At 48.7% G+C, this 20,044-nt stretch overlaps 1 protein-coding gene across 1 annotated transcript in view; it reads left to right on the top strand.

The window, feature by feature from the left end:
* Nucleotides 1-20,044, top strand: part of MYH11 (myosin heavy chain 11) — an 85,430-nt gene that overhangs the window by 8,653 nt on the left and 56,733 nt on the right. Inside the window, 3 exon segments of the mRNA XM_049789258.1 lie at nucleotides 5,108-5,466; nucleotides 14,350-14,397; nucleotides 14,399-14,516. Coding sequence (XP_049645215.1) covers nucleotides 5,125-5,466; nucleotides 14,350-14,397; nucleotides 14,399-14,516 — 508 coding nt within the window. The 5' untranslated portion in view covers nucleotides 5,108-5,124.

The following is a 20,044-nucleotide window of genomic DNA, read 5'->3' as shown; positions in this document are numbered from 1 at the left end:
CCTAATATTTCAAGGGATTGGGGTTCCAAGGAGCATCCTCTAGGAAATGCCATCCAAAGGAGCTGTTGAGCCCCCATTCCTTTCCTTTCCATCTAGAGACCAAAGCCATTTTCACACATTGTTGCTGTCAGTGGCATCAAAGCTGTGGGAAGTAGCCAGCATGCCTCCTTCCATCATTGGACTGAGATCAGATCTCTGTGCTGTTTGGGTGACTCAGAGAATCTGGGCTGCCAGTGGGATCCAGTGTCTTTTAATTTTCCTCTTGTGTGTTTTTGTTATTTTTTTTCCTGACAATTCATCAGTGAGGCACCTGGAACTTTTTCCATCCTAAGGTGCCTGGAGCAAATAACCATGTATGCCCAGGCAACCCTGAGACCGTGCTCTGTGGATGCCAGAGATGAGAATGTGTTGAACACAGCTGCAGACTGTAGGGTTGTCTCCAGTGCTCAAAGCTAATGGCAGGGCCAGGGCCAGGCTCAAGGGGCGGGAGCACATGCCTAGTATGCAGGAAGCCTGAAGTTTGTCCCAGTGTTATGAGGTCTCCAGAGCACTGCAGAGATGACCCTGGTGGTCCCTCAGATTCCTCCAAAAAGTGAAAGCTAAGCCATTACTAAAGGTTAAGGGAAGAGAGGGAGGAAGAGAGAAAAGAGAGAGAGAGAGAGAGAGAAAGAGAGAGAAAGAAAGAGAGAGAGAGAGAGAGAGAGAGAGAGAGAGAGAGAAGGGAGAGAGAGAGAGGAGAGGCCAGAGCAATAGTACATACAGCAGGGGAGAGCATTTGCTTTACATACAGCTGACCCAGGTTTTATCCCTAGTATCCCACATGGTCCCCTGAGCACCACTAGAAGTGATTTCCTGAGTGCAGAGCCAGGAGGAATAAAGAAAAGAAATGGGTTCTACTTGTCATATGTTGGACCCTCCTTGACCACCAAGGAAGTATCAGAGTGGGTGGCATGTATGTGCCCAGGATGAAAACTAGTGCCACCAGTGCCAGGGGCCCTGGAGTCTACAGTGAGACTCAGCCCCCACCACTTGGGTTCCAGGCAAGGAGCTGCCCTCGCTCTGTGCCCTGCCAGGTCACCAAGGCAGCATCTGCCCTCATGGGGAAGTGTTTCAGGGAAGAGAAATTGTGGAGCCATTGGGGGAAATGGGAGAAGGAAGAGAGAGAGAGAGAGAGAGAGACAGACAGACAGACAGAGTCAGACAGAGACAGAGAGAGGGATGTTTCCAAGAATAAGGGATCATGGATTTGGGTGAAGTTTTATGTGCCTTTTCTAATATCCCCTTGGTCTGGAATCTTCTGCAGGACTAAAAAATTAATTTTACGGGCCCGGAGAGATAGCACAGCGGCGTTTGCCTTGCAAGCAGCCGATCCAGGACCAAAGGTGGTTGGTTCGAATCCCTGTGTCCCACATGGTCCCCCGTGCCTGCCAGGAGCTATTTCTGAGCAGACAGCCAGGAGTAACCCCTGAACACTGCCGGGTGTGGCCCAAAAACCAAAAAAAAAATAATAATAATAATTTTAGTTTTCTAAAAAGTAAAAGGGAACTTTTTCTGGTATTCCTTCACTTTTTCTTCCCACAGAGTTTTGTTTCTGGCTCAAGTTCCTCCTCTCCTGAGCATTCCACTCTGCTAGTCTGAGTCAGAATTTTATCTACTTTTCCTTTCTGTGGCTCTGTGGGTAGGTTTCCGGCTTTCCTGCTCCTGGGATTCTTTTTTTTTTTTTTTTGGGGGGGGTCACACACGGCAATGCTCAGGGGTTACTCCTGGCTCTATGCTCAGAAATCGCCCCTGACAGACTCGGGACATATGGGATACTGGGATTTGAACCACTGTCCTTCCGCATGCAAGGTAAAAAGCCTTACTGCCATGCTATCTCTCCGGCCCCCGGGATTCTTTTGTTTGTTTGTTTGTTTGTTTGTTTGCTTATTTTTTTGCTTTGGGCCCACACCTAGTAGTGTTCAGGGGGTTATTCCTGGCTCTGTGCTAGAAATTGCTCCTGGCAGGCTAAGGGAACCACAGGGGATGCTGGAGATTGAACCTGGGTTGTCTGGATGCAAGGCAAACAAACACCCTTTCGCTGTGCTCTTGCTCTAATCCAGACATGCCTCTCTGCCTTGGAGCTGTCTCATTAGCCCCAGAGATTCTCTCACTAAACAGGACAGTCGCAACAGGTTGCCTAAGTTGCCTGAAGGGTTCCCTTCCAGAAGCTGCTGCACTGCATACCACCCTGTTCCCTCCCATCTGTGTCCAGAAGCAGAAACCCTGGGACCAGAACAGCGCTCTAGGGCAACTGGAGATGTTTTTAGGCTTTTCTATTCCTTGAAACAAGGGATACAGAGGCCCATTGTGACTTGCCTGATTCTCTCAAAGTCTTTTTTGGGGGGAAGGGAGGGATGTTGAGCCTTAGCTGGCAGTGCTCAGGGGAGATGCTGCACTTGGAGGGGAGGATCACCAGGTTCTGAGAAAGGACCAAGGTCATCAGCTTTAACCACTGTTGTTTCTTTAGCCCACACATACCATATACATTCTCTATAGTTCAGGGCTAAGGTGCTTGCATTGCCTATAGCTGACCCAGGCTCTATCCCTGTCACCTAATGGTCCCTGAGCACCACTCAATACAGAGCTGAATACAGCTCTGGAGTCCTCCTGAGTATCATAGGAAGGACCTGGGACTCATTCTTCAGCCTTCACATAAACCACTGGTTAAAAAAATTCACGGGTATTGTCTAGGGGCCTCCTGAGCACTGCTTGGGAAGCCAAAACAAAACAAAACTAAAAGTTTTAATTCTGTAACTTGCAGCATAGTTTACTTCTACATCCTAACCTTTTTTTTTGGGGGGGGGACATAGCTGGTGGCGCTCAGGTGTTACTCCTGGCTATGCTCTCAGAAATTGCTCCTGGCTTGGGAAACCATATAGGACGCCGGGGATTGAACTGAGGTCCGTCCTGGGTCAGCCTTGTGCAAGGCAAATGCCCTATCACTGGGCCATCACTCCAGCCCCAACATCCTCACCTTTTAGGATACATTTGTGCCCCCCCCAAGAAGCCATGCACCCCTCAGCTCTGATCCAGCACCTAGCAAGCATCCATCCTCTGTTTCAAGGGATTTTCCTGGGTGGAGTGAGCAGCCACTGGAGCCCTGACCTTTCCCCAACACGAAGTTTTCCCCCTGGACTTTCTGTGCAGTGTCCAGAGACACATATGGCCTGGGGACACCATTTGCTTTGTCTCTCATGTAGCAATGGACTATGAATGTTGATGCATCTGTGAATATGTGTGAAAACATGTATGTGCTCTCAGTCACAAATCTGGAAATGGGATGGTTGGGTCAGATGGTGAGTCTATTCAACTCCACAAGTTTATTTATTATTATTATTGATCTTTCATTGATGCTGATTGGTGAATGCATTATCATTGTGGTGTTGGGAGGTGTACCCAGTGGTACCAGGGATTCAACTTGGCTGTGAGGGAATGGGGTTGGGGTCCAAGTCACTGTCTCACTCCCACCAACACATTTCTGGACCCTTCCTTTTCTTTTTTTACCATTAGAAAACTTGTCCCTGGAATATTACTGTGAACGATATGTAAGCCACTATAATTAAAATAAAAATTATATTTAAAAAAACAGATTTCTCACTATGTTTGTGCAAGTGCCATTTTTTGTTTGTTTTTGTTTTGGGTCACACCAGTAGCACTCAGGGGTTACTCCTGGCTCTGCACCCAGAAATTGCTCTTGGCAGGCCTGGGGACCATATGGGATGCCAGGATTCAAACCACCGTCTGCCCTGGATCAGCTGCATGCAAGGCAAATACCCTACCACTGTGCTATCTCTCTGGCCCCAACAGAAATTGTCTTTTTTTTCTTTTGGGTCACACCTGGCAGCACTCAGGAGTTACTCCTGGCTCTGTGCTCAGAAATAGCTCCTGGCAGGCTTGGGGGAACATATGGGATGCTGGGAATCAAACCATGATCAGTCCTGGGTTGGCCGTGTGTAAGGCAAATACCCTACCACTGTGCTATTGTTCCAGCCCCTCTTTTCTTTTTTCTTTTTATTTATTTATTCATTTATTTATTTTTTGTTTTTTGGGTCACACATGGCAGCGCTCAAGGGTTACTCCTGGCTCTATGCTCAGAAATCACTACTGGAAGGCTCAGGGGACCATATGGGATGCCGAGACTCAACCACCTTGTGCATGAAAGGCAAACGCCTTATCTCCATGCTATCTCTCCGGCCCCTCTTTTCTTTTTTAAATAAATTATTTGATTGAATTGTCGTGAGATACAAAGTTGTCTATGCTTGAGTTTCAGTTAGACAACGAGCAATACCCTTTCCCAGTGCACATTTCCCACCACCAATGTCCCCAGTTTCCCTCCTCTATGACATTTATCTTCTCTCCGTGTCTTTTTATTTTTTAGACTGTATTTGCAATATTGTCACTGAAGGGGAATCATACATATCACTTTCTCTCTTTTCAGCATCCAGTTCTTGTCTAGAGTGATAATTTCCAACTCTCATCATAGTGGTCCCTTCTCTGCCCTCAGTGCACTCCTTGCTATTTGTGGCAAGCTTCCTACATTGACTGGTCCTCCTGGCCCTTGTCTCTGTTATCTCTAGATGCTATTATTGGGCAGTATTCTTGCATCTGCAGCCCAGGTAGCAGTGCATATTAGGAAAAACCCATGGCTTGTGCCTCCATCACATGTGATGGATGACAGATGACCAGTCCTTTCATGAAGGACTTTTGAACACCAAATTGCCAGGAAAGACCTAATCCTTGTCTTTGTCTTTAGGGGACTCTCTACAGACACTTCCTAGGCATGTTAAGGGGAAGCGATAGATTAAAAAATGTTTTTATATGTAGTTATTTATTTGGGGGTCATAAAAAGAGTGCTCAGGGGCCTCAGGGACCATTCCTGGTGATATTCATGTTGGTATAGCTCTACGTGGCAGTGTTAGGGACTGCTAGAAATTAAACCTGGTACTCCTTTATGCAAGGCATGCATTTTCCACCAGAGGCTTGCTCATTTCCTTGACCTGGGGTTTCCTCTGCTTGAGGGCTGGTCTTTAGCCTGGTTCTGACTCTGTTTTGCTCCTTCTTTCCCCAGGGGACCCACCCGGCACCATGGCACAGAAAGGCCAACTCAGTGATGATGAGAAGTTCCTCTTTGTGGACAAGAACTTCAACAGTCCTGTGGCACAGGCCGACTGGGTGGCCAAGAAGCTGGTATGGATCCCATCAGAGAAGCAGGGCTTCGAGGCAGCCAGCATCAAGGAGGAGAAGGGCGACGAGGTGGTGGTAGAGCTGGTGGAGAATGGCAAGAAGGTGACGGTGGGCAAGGACGACATCCAGAAGATGAACCCACCCAAGTTCTCCAAGGTTGAGGACATGGCGGAGCTGACATGTCTCAATGAGGCATCTGTGCTGCACAATCTCCGTGAGAGATACTTCTCCGGCCTCATCTATGTGAGTTCTGCCTCTCCCAGGCCTGCCAAGGCCAAGTCCTGGAGGAGGTTATGGGCTGTGGGCACATCCTAATTCTTTGGTTTTGTTTTGGAACCATACCCAGTGGCTCTCAGAAATTACTCCTGACAGGCTTGCAGGAGTATATGGGATGCTCGGGATGAAACCTGGGTTGGCTGTGTGAAAAGCTAAAGCCCTACCCACTGTGTTATCTCTCCAGCCCCATACATTTTCCCCCTTTTTTGGTGAGAAGGAGTCTTGGGCTACATTGTCATAACTGCCATAAAAGGAATCTGTCCCTTTAAAATGACCCATGGTAACTGTCATTGAGTAGCAATTGTCCCATGGGTATAGAAAACCCCAACTAGATTATGGGGGTGCTGGTATTGCTGCTGGGGCTAGTGCTGCTGCTGCTCTGCTACTGATGTCTGTTTCTCCAGATGGTTTCTCCTAGATGCTGGCTGCATCTCCTTCTCTCCCTCCTTCTCTCTCTCTTTCTCTCTGTCTCTCTCTCAGGGTTGACTGTAAGGCCCCTGGTTTCTCTACCCTGACTGTTCCCTCCATTAAACCTGATCTGCAGAAAAACCTCTCTTGTCAGAGTTGTGCTTACTTGACCTCTAGCAAGAAGCAGCCTCCGGCATGGGAGAGGACCACACTTGACAGTGTTCAGGGGTTACTCCTGGCAGGGCTCAGAGGACCCTAGGGGACAGCAGAAATCAAACCAGGGTCAGCTGCATGCAAGGCAAGCACCCTACTTGCAATACTATTGCTCTGGTCTCCAAGGTGGCATCTTATTATTATTGATGGCTTGTCAATTTAGACCTGAGTTCAGATCTCTCAGGAGGCTCCTGATGAAGCACCTGATTTTTGTAAGCCGAGCATGTAAGCCCCTGCCCCACCCATGCACAGAGACCCTCCCTGTGTGAGCTCATTATTTGTTATCATGTCAAGAGGCTGAGCAGAGCTGTTGGCCCTAGGGTCATGATGCACCATGGAGATGCCGATGAGGGAGAAAGCATCACAGGCCAATGGGTTGACCCCAAGGATGGTGTTGTGGGACCTGGTAGTCATGTCTCTGGACACAGAGAGTAATTTTCCTCCTGTAGGTCACTGCAAAGGGATGGAACTGTAGGGGGACGAGCTGAGTGAGGGGACTCAGGGGGACATGAACAAATACCAGGTGATTTCTCTCAGAGCAGAGTTTTTATGGTTGTTGTTGGTTTTGGATCACACCCAGGAATGCTCAGGACTGACTCCTGCCTCTGCACTCAGGAATTACTCCTACTGGTGTTCAGGGAAGACCCTATGGGATGCTGAGGATCAAACCCATGGTTTGACCGCATACAAGGCAAGCAACCTACCCACTAGTGCTATAGTTCTGGCCCCATAGGCAGAGTTTTTATCGGTTTTGTTTTTGGCCATATCCAGTGATGCTTAGGGATTACTCACCCCCTGATTCTGTATTCAGGAACCACTCCTGGAAGGCTTGGAGAGGCCTTATTGGGTGCCAGAGATAGAACCCAGCTGTTTTTCTGTGTCATACCTGATAGTGCTCAGAGGTTACTCCTAGTGCAGTGCTCAGGCATCTGAGGGGGACCATAAAGGGCCAGGGGAGGAGCTAGGCTCTCAACACACAGAGGAGTAGCTCTGAACGATGAAGCATCCAATTCTGTACCTTGACACTCTTTATCTCACACTCCCAAGTCCAGCATCCACAGAAGCATCAACAAGGATGCTTGTTTCATTTAGCAGGTTGGGCAAAACTGGCTCGGACCAGTGAAGCTCATCTCAACCTACATCCTTCCTGTCCAAGAATCCTTCTGGTGGGGAATAGTCCTCAGGCTTGGACTATGCTGGGATGTGGGGGACAAAGCAAAGCTAGCCTGGGGGTGATTCTTCCCCCCACGATCCCCTGACAGCGCCTTACTCAAACTCAGAAGTAATGAGGGGCCCTTCTGAAGGCCCTGAAAGCTAGAATAACTTCAGGCCACAGATTCAAACAACAAATCAAAGCTTCACTTTCCTCTGAGCTTCCAGACAGATGAGTTAAAAATGCCTCCTGGCCCATGACCTGCCTGGGGACCCTCCAGCTAGTGGCCAAACAGCTGCTCCAGTCTAGGGCCCTTCCAGTCTGTTTCTTCAGGTAAAAAGAAGCCAGTTTCTGTAGTGAAGGAGGTGAAGCAGGAAGGGGGCCAGGAGCCCATGTGTCTCTCTCCCAGAGCCCCCAAGCACTGAGTGTAGACCCTGCTCAACTGAGTGCTAGGCCAGGAAGCAAGTGGGAGCTCTCATTAAGGAGCTTCCTCAGTCAATGGGCCACAGCTGACGTCAGTAAGTGTTTGCTGACTGGTGATGACAGGAGACAGTGTTTCTGGAGGACCTACCGCATCCTGATCTCCCCACACTACGCCTCCATAGACAAGGCTCAGCCCAAGCCACCCCTGTTTTAGGAGGCGGGTGTGACTTAAGCCCAGACCACCCGCAGGTTCTTTATCTGGTGGAGAAAGGACAATGACTAAGAGAGTATCAGAGTATGGAATAAAAACCAGGGCTTGGATCCTCACTCTCCTTCCTCCTTCCTTCCTTCCTTCCTTCCTTCCTTCCTTCCTTCCTTCCTTCCTTCCTTCCTTCCTTCCTTCCTTCCTTCCTTCCTTCCTTCCTTCCTTCCTTCTTCCACCCTTCTTTCCTCCCTTCTTCCTCCCTGCCACCCCTCCCTCCCTCCCTCTTCCCTCCCTCCCCTTCCTCTTCCCTCCTTCCTTCCCTCCCTCTTCCCTCCCTCCCTCCCTCCCTTCCCTCCCTCCAACCCACCCTCCCACCCTCACTCCCATCCCTCCATCCCTCCCTTCCTTCCTTCCTTCCTTCCTTCCTACCTTCCTTCCTTCCTTCCTTTTTTTTCTTTTCTTTCCTTTCTTTTACATTCCTAGGGCAATTCTCTCAACCTCTCTGAACTTCAGGAATTCTTATTTGCAAAATAAACAACCCCTGCGTAGTGAGATGATACTTCAGAGGCCTTGGTCCCTGGGGAAGGGTGGGAGATACACTCGGTAACCTTAAGGCACATGAACATTTGGGCTCAAATGATAAACTGTCAGTGATCAGCACTCAAAAGTTTCACAAAACTGCTTACTCTCCTTGAAGCAGCTCCCCTAACCCTGCACTTCCACTCTACTCTGTTTTCTTCTGGAACTCCACCTCCAACAAGGACAGGATCAAAACACCAGAGAGCCCAGCCTGCCCGAGAACCAGTTTCTAACCTACCTCTCACCCTAGAAAATGCCAGCATGCAAGGTACACAGCCAGCATCTAATGCATGCCCCCCCAGTTAGTTCTGACTTGGCTTGGCCCAGAAAATCTTTCCTGGATCTACAAGGGGCCGAGACAAGAGCAAGGGCAGTTGGGTTTGGGGAGAAGCTGGAAGCCTCAGACCACACACACACACCCCAATCTAATCTCCCTTTCACATCTCCTGCCCACACTGTTCTTGGCTGTCTCTGTGTTCAGAGTCCAGCTCCAGCTGCTCCAGCTCAAAGGTCCCCACATCCTTCCCAGCCCCCCCATCATGGCTGGACACAGATCTCAGCCTCATGCTCAGTCCTTCCCTCTTGTGACCGTATTAGGGAAATGATCCTAGTTTTTCTCCAAACCTTTCTATGGTCTGCAACAGAGCTCTGAGCAAAGGGTGCTTCCCAGGGCCTAGGAGAAACTGGAGAAAGGGGGGCAGGAGAACACATAGCTAGACAGAAGTTTCGGTTCATTACCTATGTGGCTGTTATCCAGACCCTGAGCTGGCCTCTGATGGACAATTCTTTCTTCTTTAGTAAGTTAGACTGCTAGGCCACCTATCCTGATACAGATGCTGGTCCACCAAGAATAGGACCTTGCTATAGCCTTGATTTGGGGGGGGGGGGGGGGGTTGGTGGTACATACCTGGTAGGTACTTAAGTATTAACTTAGGGATAACTTCTGGAAGTTTTCAGGGAAACATATACCCATAAAGTGGCTGGGGATGGAAATTCATAAAAAGCCCTGCCCCACTAAAGTATATTTCTGCTGAGGCAGCTTTCGTTTGAACCATAAAACAGACTCAAATGGCCTTAGCAAGCATTTGCTTGGGGCCTTCTTCAATTTCTTCTTATCTGCACACGAGTGGTAGACACAGGTTTTAAAAGAGCTTAAAAATACAAACAGAAAAAAAATAAAAAAATACAAAAAAATCAAACAGAAAGAGACTTTCCAGAGATAAGAGTGTACTAGAAAGTCTCAACAAGAAGAGGGTGTTTTGTGACTCCTCCAAACAGAGACAGGGAAATCGGGAGGCCTGAGAACCATTAGGACTTTCTCAGAATCCTTCTGGCCTGTCCAGGTGACAGCAACAGAATTCCCTGTTCCCCAAACTGCTTTAGTGAGATAGGCATGAGCCAGACACAGAAAAGGCCACAAGGGTTAGATAAATGAGACAAAAGCAAATGGGAAGAAAAATCACACGAGAGATTGTGGCTGTCATATTTGCTGCCCTATGGGCCCGGAGAGATAGCACAGCAGTGTTTGCCTTGCAAGCAGCGGCGATCCAGGACCAAAGGTGGTTGGATTCAAATCCCCGGTGTCCCATATGGTCCCCCGAGCCTGCCAGGAGCTATTTCTGAGCAGACAGCCAGGAGTAACCCCTGAGCACAACCGGGTGTGGCACGAAAACAAAAAAACAAAAACATATTTGCTGCCTATGTGAAACATGCACGTTTTACCCTGTTCATAGGTGTAGACCCCAGGCAGAGGACCAGGGGCCCTGGGCAGGGGAGACACTGGGAGGGCATCACATTGTGTCATATTTGAAAATGTGCTGTTGCTCTTGAGATGTTAAAGGACAAAGCAAGCTGGAGCAGGAATCCCAGCTGCCTTCGCATCTTCAGGAATGGGCTGGGTACAAATGGACACAGCTAGATGCAATGCTGGCCTTGGTCAAATCCACAACTTGCATCTCTAAGATAGCACAGAGGTTCTGGAGTCCCAGTTCTCAGAGAACAAGATATGGATCAGTTCAGGGCTGGAGCAATAGGACAGCAGATAGGGGCACCTTGCCTTGCATATGGCCAGCCCAATGTTCAAACCCCATATGGTCCTTCGAGGCTATTAGGAGTAATTCCTAAGTGCAGAGTGAGTCCAAAAATAACCTGAGTGCTACCAGATAATGACCCAAAAATAAACAGAAAAGACATTGTCTGAGCCAGAGCGGTAGCACAGCAGTAGGGCATTTGCCTTGCACGCAGCCAACCCAAGACAGATGCCGGTTGTCCATCCCTGGCATTCCCATATGTTTCCCTGAGCCTACCAAGAGTGACTTCAGAGCATAGAGCCTGAGTTTTGCTGGTTGTGGCCCAAAAAAGCAAAAAAGCAAAAAAAAAAATAAAAAAAAAAAGACATTGTCAAAGATCTCTTCAAAGACCCCCTTATTTCAAGTCAGTCTCCCAGAGCAGAGAGGAAAGCACTTTCTTTCCAGGTTGAGTTGGTGCTTCCCCTGCCTACCCCTCCTACATTACACTCAGTTGAGCAGCTTCTGCAACCACCAGACCTATGCTAGAATTGAGGGAGGAAAAGAGGCACAGGCAGGCAGTGTTTGCGTTTGGGCAGATTTAGCTCCTTGTGCTGGGGGGTTCAGCTCTGCACATGTGGCCTGCCTAATCCTTCGCCTCCCCCTCTGTCTGCACTAACAGTCCTGTCCCTGCTCCACCCCCTGTAAAAGCTCCACTGCGGGCATTTTGGTGTCTGAGTTCTTTGCTGCCTCCAGAGCCTTCCAGAGCTGGTGAGCATCTTCCTATCTGTGAAGTCTCAGGGGCAAGTAGTGTATCCCCATCAACCCCAAAAAATGTTCCTGAAACACCCCCAATATAGACTAGGGACCTTCTCTTCTGGCCCCATCCTTGTTCAGACAATGATGTGATTAGATTCTGGGAGTCAGAGCTGGATTTGGCCACATGCAAAACCAGTTCTTAAACCTTTGTCCTATTACTTCGGCCACCAATATTTGATTTTTCAAGCACTTTGGTCATCTCTCTGGACTGTAGGCTTTTTTGTTTGTTTTGTTTTGATTTTTTGGGCCACACCCATTTGACACTCAGGGGGTTACTCCTGGCTATACGCTCAGAAATTGCCCCTGGCTTGGGGGGGACCATATGGGACGCCAGGGGATCGACACCGCTGTCCGTCTATGGTAGCGCTTGCAAGGCAGACGCCTTACCTCTAGCGCCACCTTCCCGCCCCTGGACTGTAGGCTTTTTATGGGTAAGACCATCAATGATACAGCTCTAGCATCTTGATATGACTCCAGTATTTTGGTTTAGCTTGTAACATCTTGATATGCTCTAGCATCTTGATATGGCTCCCAGAAACTTGATATGGCTCTATCATCCTGGAATAGCTCTAGCATCTTGGTATAGTCCTGTGTCTTGATATAGCTCTAATATCTTGATATGGTTCCAGTATCTGGTATAGCTCTAACATCTTGATATGATTCCAGGATCTTGATATTGCTCTTAACATCTTGATGTGGCTCCAGCATCTTATACAGATCTAACATAGACCTTATACATAGTTGATGCTCTGTCCACAGCAGATGACTGTCTAGATTGGCTTCATAGGTGCCTTTTTCATAGGGAAATGCTGAGAACCAGAGAAATTCTTTCCTTCTACTCCCACTGGCTCTGGGTCCTTGGAAGATCAAAGGGCCATTCTCCTCTCTCTCCCAGCCTTGCCCCCCACCTATCACACACAGACAGACCTGAGGGGGACCTCCCACTCTTCATTCAGCCACAGTCTTATCTGAAGCTCTTTCAGGACAGAACTCTCCATAACTGAGAGAGTAGATGCAGGCTAGGTCCAGCATCAGTCAGGCCTGGTGCTCAGGGATTTGGGAACTGCATGAGCTGTGTAGGCTTGGGGAGTGTCCCAGCCGCTTATCTCTCTGTTGTTTGGTCATCCTGTGTTGACCTGGGTCAGAATGTCAGTATCCTCCTTAGTCATTGGGTGCTGGGAAGGAGATAGTCTGAGTGTGCTTATGTTGGGGGGAAAGCAGTTCTGAAGAGCAAGTGAGAGCCTGTCCTCTGTCTATGAGCTGGATTCAAGGGCTATGTGTCATGTACTATGGATCCATCACAACTAGGGTCAGTGGGCCCAGGCCCCCATCACGCTGGCCTAGAGCCTGTGCTGACTCCCACCAACCTGGTCCCCTTGAATCTGGGGAGGAGTGGATCAGCTGTTTTTCAAAATCTTGGCAACAGCCACTGTTGGGTTCCACCTTATTTTAACCCAAAATAAAGATCATCCCTGGTTTCTTTGTATGTTTGTTTACAATTTGGATTTACCCCCAAACAGAGATTGTCTTACTTATAAACCTGGTGGATTTACTGCCCACCCCCCCAGGGCTGGTCCCAGTACTCAATAAAAAAGATAGTTCTGGCAGGCAGCAGGAGCTCCATACTAGGTAGAAGACTGCCAGACTACAAGTGTTTTATCCTCAGCCTGGTCTGGATTATTTCATGCACACCCTGATTCAGACTTGTTCACCTAAGCTCCACCTAAGGCTCTTGGAGGTGAATTTACAAGCTACTTACAAATCACCTTTGTTAAAAGGCACCCAGCCTGGACGATTGAGGGGTTCTCATGGGGACCCACTGAGAACTGTTCAGATTCCAGGAGGATTTTGTGACCACACAGCAGATCCTGCATGCACTCTGTTCCATTGTCCACAAAGCCAAACAATTGTGTCTTCACTGGACCTGCTTGTTCTAGATGCTTCCCAGTGTGGGTTCCCCATATCCAGCTGCCTCACAGTGTCCATACCATCCCTTTTAAGGCACCTGTATTCAGTCCTGTCTTACAAGCAACTTTGGAGATCCTTGTTGCTGCTGAGAACAAGTTGGATATTTATTTGCAGGCTGAATAATAGGAGTGGATGCACCCCAGGCAGACATAGGCAGACATAGGCCAGAGCTGAACCACATGACCAAAATGAGCCTGATACGGCCCATGTACCAAACATTGCCCAGCCCCTAATCTGAAGGGTCCAACTAGGCTAAAGTCTTTTTTTTGGGGGGGGGGGGGGGGGTCACACCCGGCAATGCTCAGGGGTTATTCCTGGCTCTACACTCAGAAATCGTCCCCGGCAGGCTCGGGGGACCATATGGGATGCTGAAATTTGAACCAGCGACCTTCCTCATGCAAAGCAAACGCCTTACCGCTGTGCTATCTCTCTGGCCGCAGGCTAAACAATCTTTTTTTTTTTTAAACAGTCTTAATATGAATTTTTCAATCCCCCTCCAAGCCCACTTTCTCACTTGTTGAATAGTAACAGGGGCATGGAAAAAGTAGGGGGTGTTGTCCAGTGTTCTGTCTGAAAGTTTAAAGAACTGACTGAGCACAGTTTCTGCAGGCAGGGGAGGTCGGGATTCATCCCCCAAACACAGCCAAGTGTGACCCCCAAAACACACCCAGAGAAAGAAGCCTCTTAAGAACTCAGCTCTGGGACTGCCTTTTCGGAATCACTTCTGAAACAGGGACTGTTGTTTAAATTCAAGGGGCTGAGAAGGGAAGTGGTGGCTGATGGAGACGTGAGTCTGGGGCAGGTGTTAAACCTCACGGCCGTGGGATATCATGAGCTGAATGCTCCCACCTGGCCCCATTCTCCTCTCTTTTTCTGTCTCAAACTGTCAGCAGTGCCCAGTGGTCCACATTGGGATGCTGAACTTCTGTTTCTGATTCCCCCAACTCTAAAGGAAGAATCAGGGGGCCCACTTCTGCCAAGTGGGGGCTGCCAGAGAAATGCCCAGTGGTGCTGTGCTGTGCTGAGTCCTTCTCTGGCCTTTTGAAAGGAAATAAACTGAGTTTGTCTGTTGGCAGACGTACTCTGGCCTCTTCTGCGTGGTGGTCAACCCTTACAAGCAGCTTTCCCATCTATTCGGAGAAGATTGTGGACATGTATAAAGGCAAGAAGAGACACGAGATGCCCCCCCACATCTATGCCATCGCCGACACCAGCCTACCGGAGCATGCTACAAAGGTGAGAGGCTGTGAGGCTTGGAGTCTGTGATGCTCCTCCAGCCCCCCTATCCCAGGGGCTGTGAGGGACCCCTTCCCCCAGAGTGCATTTGCTCTGCCCCAGGTCCCCTTCTTTTCCCTCCCACCTGCTATTCTTGCCAAGAATGTGCTGTTTGGCAACTGTACTGAGCCCCAGGAGAGCTGTGACTGAAAAAGGGAAAAAACAAGCCTGGGTATGTGGGGGGAGAGCAGAGAGTGTGGGCAAATACGGCATAAGCTCCAGAGCCCCAGCCCTCCTGATGCCCCAGGGGCCTGGCTATGCCAGCTGTGTGGGAAAAGGCTGGGCCCTGTCCCCTTGGAGGGGGCATGGGGGAAAGCCACCATGGCATGGAGCCCACAATGCCTCTCTCCCTCCCTCCATTCCTGTAGGCTGCCCAGCAAAATGTCTTCCTTGCTCTTTCCTCCATTTCTTCTGAGGTACTAACTAGCATTCATCTTGCTTAGTGCTGGGAAACAGCTTGTCCAGGTCTTCCAGTCTCACTTCCAGGTCCATTTTTAGCATTTGGGGAGTGGGGGACTTCTGGTTGTGTTCAGGGCTAACTCATGGTTCCATGCTCAGATTATTCCTGGTGGGGCTTGGAATCATAGAGGGTGCCAGAGATGAAACATCAGTTCAACGTGTACAAGAGAAATGCCTCACTCCTGTGCTCTCTCTGGCCCCTTTGCTTTCTTTTTGTAAATTAAGGTAAAAGCATAGCACTGAATGATGTCAATGCTTTTTAGGACCCAGCCTCAAGAGAGGGAGGGCTCCCCAGAGGTCCTTAGGGTGTAGACATCGCTCCTGGGAATACAAGACTATGACAGTTCAGTGCTCAGACCTGGTGGTCTTGAACCTACTAGGGAGATTTTGGTGGTACTCAGGACCCTCACCATGCTAAGGTTGACTTGAGAGTCTCACCACTTGCAAAACCGTTCCCTTCCCCTACTCTTTTCTTTTTTTTTTTTTTTAATCAATCCTTGGCCTTCACATTGGATTTTATACATCTCTAAGTGCCATCCAGACCTAGAGGTGAGTTTTTTTCTAGAATGTTCTTTCTCCAGCAGTGCCCTCCAGAAGTCCAGCTCTTCTGAGCTCTGCCCCGATCAGTTAGTTTTGCCTTTTTTTGTGTGTGTGTGATAATGAGGGGCCCTACTTAGCAATGCTCTGGGGGTTTCTTCTGGTTCAGGCATTCAGGAATCACTCCTGCAGGCTCAGAGGACCATGTGGGATAACGAGGATCTAACTCTCAACTGAGGTTGGCTGCATGTAAACAAATAAATGCCTCCCCGCTATGCTTTGCTCTAACCCCTATAATGAAATATACATTTTAATCAATGTCCCCATCTTGGCCCAAATCTCTGTCATCCAGCAAGCAGAAAGTAGTGGTGTGGCCACTGATTCTGAGCATGAATTCTGGGACAGGGTGTGTATGTTCCAGTCTCTGTTCAATTTTTTGCTGTCTGGGCTCTGGGTGGCACATTAGCCATTGGCATGGCTTTAATTTGTTATGTTTTTGGTTTTGGTTTTTCCTTTTTGTTTTTTTTTCCCTTGGGGTGGTCTTCCCAAGGAATCTTCCACATCTCCCTATGTCTCCAACCCTTCTGGGTAATAGACAGTGAGGTCTTGAGTACTCTTGGTAGAAAGCTGTGATGATTGGTGCTTTTTTCCCTTCACCTTACCAAGGTGCTCACTTGCAGTGTGACCCCTTGGTTTCTTTCTGTTTCATCTGGTGAGTGTGAAGGCACCCCCATGCACCAACCCTACCACCAGACAGGGGTTGCTGCTTGGAGAGGGATGTTTTGGGGGTTTTGAAGTCCTCCATGTCACTGTGTTGTAAGAACTTCGGGTAGTGTAACTCTCTGCATCTAAGATCTCTGTGTGGCTATAATTTGTTCCTCCCATAAAAGATAAGCTCTTTATGTAGCCATTGGTGGGGGGCATATGTAGCTGAGCTCAGGGCTGACTCCTGGCTCAGTGACCAGATATTACTCCTGGTCATGCTGGGACTTGAGGATATAGTGCTGGGGATTAAACCCAGCTTGGTCCCATGCAATACAAGGTCATTGCCTTTTTTTTTTTTTTTTTTTTTTTTTGGTTTTTGGGCCACACCCAGCATTGCTCAGGGGTTACTCCTGGCTGTCCTGCTCAGAAATAGCTCCTGGCAGCCACGGGGACCATATGGGACACCGGGATTCGAACCAACCACTTTGGTCCTGGATCGGCTGCTTGCAAGGCAAAGGCCATTGCGCTATCTCTCCAGGCCCGGTCATTGCCTTTTCTTTATGTACTTTCAGCCCCTCTTGATTGAGGTTGGATGTTACCTAATAGCTGCTATGAAACACATTCATTGTGACATTACCTGGCATATGTGTGAGGATGGGATTCTATTAGGGAATGGTGTGAAATATCTCCCCAAAAGAAAGTTTGGAGAAACATTTCAGTCTTGGAGGAATGGTTTTTTTCCTTCCAAAAGGTGGGAATTTTAGCACCACCAGGAGTAATTTCTGAGCCCAGAACCAGGAGTCACCCCTTTAATACCACCAGGTGTGCCCCCCCAAAAAAGGTGGGAATTTGTTATGGAGCCAAAGAAGACAGTGAGAAAAGGTTGGCCATCTCCATTATCCTATAGGGTCCCTGCCAGGAGTACTACCAGGAGTGATTCCTGAGTGCAGAGCCAGGAGTAATCCCTGAGTACCACTGGATGTATCCTCCAAATCATAAGTAAATAAATAATGGATCCTGTCCTTGAGAGATAGTGCAAAGTGCCTGCATTACACTGAGCTGATCTAGGTTTGACTCCCAGGGTGCCATATGGTACCTTGGGCACCAACAAGTCCAAGCCAGAATAACCCCTGAGCACTGCCACTGGCTGTATGTCCCCTTTCCACAATAAATAAAGGAAATTTAAATTTAAATACATATCTCATAAGTGTATGTTTGAGTGATGCTTCATTTTATCTTCCAATTTCCTCTGGCTTTCTGGTCTATTGGTGAAAGGCACTGCAGATTCAAAAGGGGAAAAATCTGTTCCTTCTGCTCTGGCCTCAGACACTGTTTCCCTACTCCAGGACCTGTCAGGTGTGCAGTTGAGGTGGTGTTTTTGACAGGGACTTTTTGCATATTTGGGAAGATCCTACCTGCCATCTCCCTGACATTCCTCTGAGTGCATCTCATACCTGGCTGGCTCCACTCATGGCTAGAGGGTACTATTCAAGGAATCCTGTTCGAATGGGGGAAATAGTGTGTATTTTGAGAGTGTGGGCTGATGGGAGCTGGTGTGATAGCACAGCGGGGAGGGCATTTGCTTTGAACTCACCAACCCAGGTTTCCATTCCTAGTACCCTACTATGGTCCCTGGAGCCCCACCAGGATTAAGTACAAAGTTAGGAGTAAACCCTGAGCATTGCAAAATGTGACCCGTAGACCAAAATAATAACAATAATAATAATAGTAATAATAATAATGATAACGATAACCATTGTGTCTACCAAGTTCTTTTCAGGATTAATTTATTGATTTTGGTCTTGGTGGTCAGACTCAGCAGTGTTTAGGGGCTACTCCTGGCTCTATTCTCAGGACCATGTAGTGACAGTGATTAAATTGGGGCTCCCACATACCAAGCTTGTCCTCCTGGCCCCACAGGACTTGTTTGGCTGGTACCTGGTCAGGACAAGTGTAGTTTGGTTCTTGCCTGGCTCAGGGTTTAGGTTCAGTCTTAACACAGGGTCTAAGCACCCCCTGATGAGTACCTCCTTGGACATCTTCTGTCCCTCTTGTGTCCCTGGCCTGGTGGGTACCCTAGATAACTCCTATAAGGTTCCCCAGCAGCTAGCTGGGCACCTTTCCCAATCTGGCACTGGCTTCTCCTTTTATGGCTGCCTCTGGCTGCCTCATGCCTGCAGTTGGGCCGAAATAGCTGCTCGGTGGGGAGCTAAGTGTTCCATGAGAATCTTCTAGGCCTCTGTGGCTGATCAGGGCCCACTGTGTACATTGTCCACTTCTTCAGAACACTCATCTACAGACCTGCACCCCTGAGAGTGTGGAGAAGATAGGGGAGAAAGGCCTGTGTCAGGTGGTGATGAGACCCGCAGGGCCCTGAGCCTGGAGCCTACACCTTTGTCTGCTGAGCTCAAATAAGGCAGTGTAGAAGCTGCTGCCTGCCTGTCTTTCCAGGGCCAGATGCTACAGGGGGTGTCTGCTGAGTGTGAATTTGTTGGATATGCTCTAGCTGGGGTCTCTTGGAGCCAGTACCTCCTTCTCTCACTGTGGCAGAAACCACTTCTTGTCTCTCAATGGAGTCAAAGCCAGCCACCCCCCAACAGCTCTTTGGACATGTCATTGGGGCTCCTTTCCTCCCTCCTCGCAATCCTTTTCTCTCCCTAGTGAGCCCCTTACTCACTCCTAAGCCCCTAAAATGCAAATACTCCTTGAGTGCCTTGAGCTTTGAGTCCCACACACAATGGGGACCCAGGATATGACCTGGCCTGCCAGCCACATCTGTGCCCAGAGACCAGGTTAACTGTGGATGAAAGAGAGAGGAGAGAGAGGGGGGGGTGTTTGAGCATCTCCACAGCATCTGATCCCACATTATTCCTGATCCAAACCCTACTGGTAAAGTATGGAAGACCACAGTGCCCATAATAATAAAAACAAACAAACAAACTAAGAAAACGTGCCTGTCACAGAGACAGGCTGAGGGGGCAGGAGGGAAACTGGAACCATTGGTAGAGGGAAGGTACATCAATCAGGAAAGGGGTGGAAATTGAAGCATTTTTTGCCTGAAACTCATGAATAACTGTCCATCATGGTGCCTCCATTAAAAAGTTGGGGAAGGTAGAAAGGACCATCAGGAGCTCTGAGTTTGAGGAAAACATTGAGAGTATTTTTCTGTGTGATGCTGAGGACATCAGTTGTCTTGATTCTCTGGTAAAAGAATGCATGGGGGAGGGTGCAGGGTGAGCTCCCAAATGAGAGTGGAAAGAATTGCAGGAGCCAGACTCAGAAAATGACAGGAAATGGGGCTGCTTGAGTCTCGGGGCAGGAATAGAGACCTCTGGACTCTGGGTGCTTCTGTGCTTTGTCCAACCTGAGTTTTATCTTGGGAGACACCTGGTATCACCTGGCACTCTTCCTTAGCTTGGGAGGCCGAATGGTCCCAGTGGGGGCAGGGACTTCTCTTGAAGGAACAAAGATGCTCTGCTCACAAGCAGAGGGAACACAATGGGCTTTCAAAAACCCCTAGCTCCTCACCACACCAGGCGAGAGGAACGGAGGGACGGAAGAGCTAAGAATATTTCCCCAGGACTGGAGAAATAGTATGGTAGGGAGGGCACTTGTTTTACATGTAGTTGACCCAGGTTGATACCCAGCACTGCAGAAGGTCCCCTGTGTACCACCAGGAGCAATTCCCAAGCACTGCTGGGAGTGGTCCCAACATCCCTATCCCAAAAGAAACTTTTCCTAGAGGGATGGGAGCTGGGTCAGCCATAGTTACTTGACTTGCAAATGCAAAAGGCT

This window comes from Suncus etruscus, chromosome 15 (genome assembly GCF_024139225.1).
Source record: "Suncus etruscus isolate mSunEtr1 chromosome 15, mSunEtr1.pri.cur, whole genome shotgun sequence".
NCBI lineage: Eukaryota > Metazoa > Chordata > Mammalia > Eulipotyphla > Soricidae > Suncus > Suncus etruscus.
The sequence above is the reverse complement of the archived record's forward strand: the minus strand, read 5'-3'. Positions and strand labels throughout refer to the sequence as shown.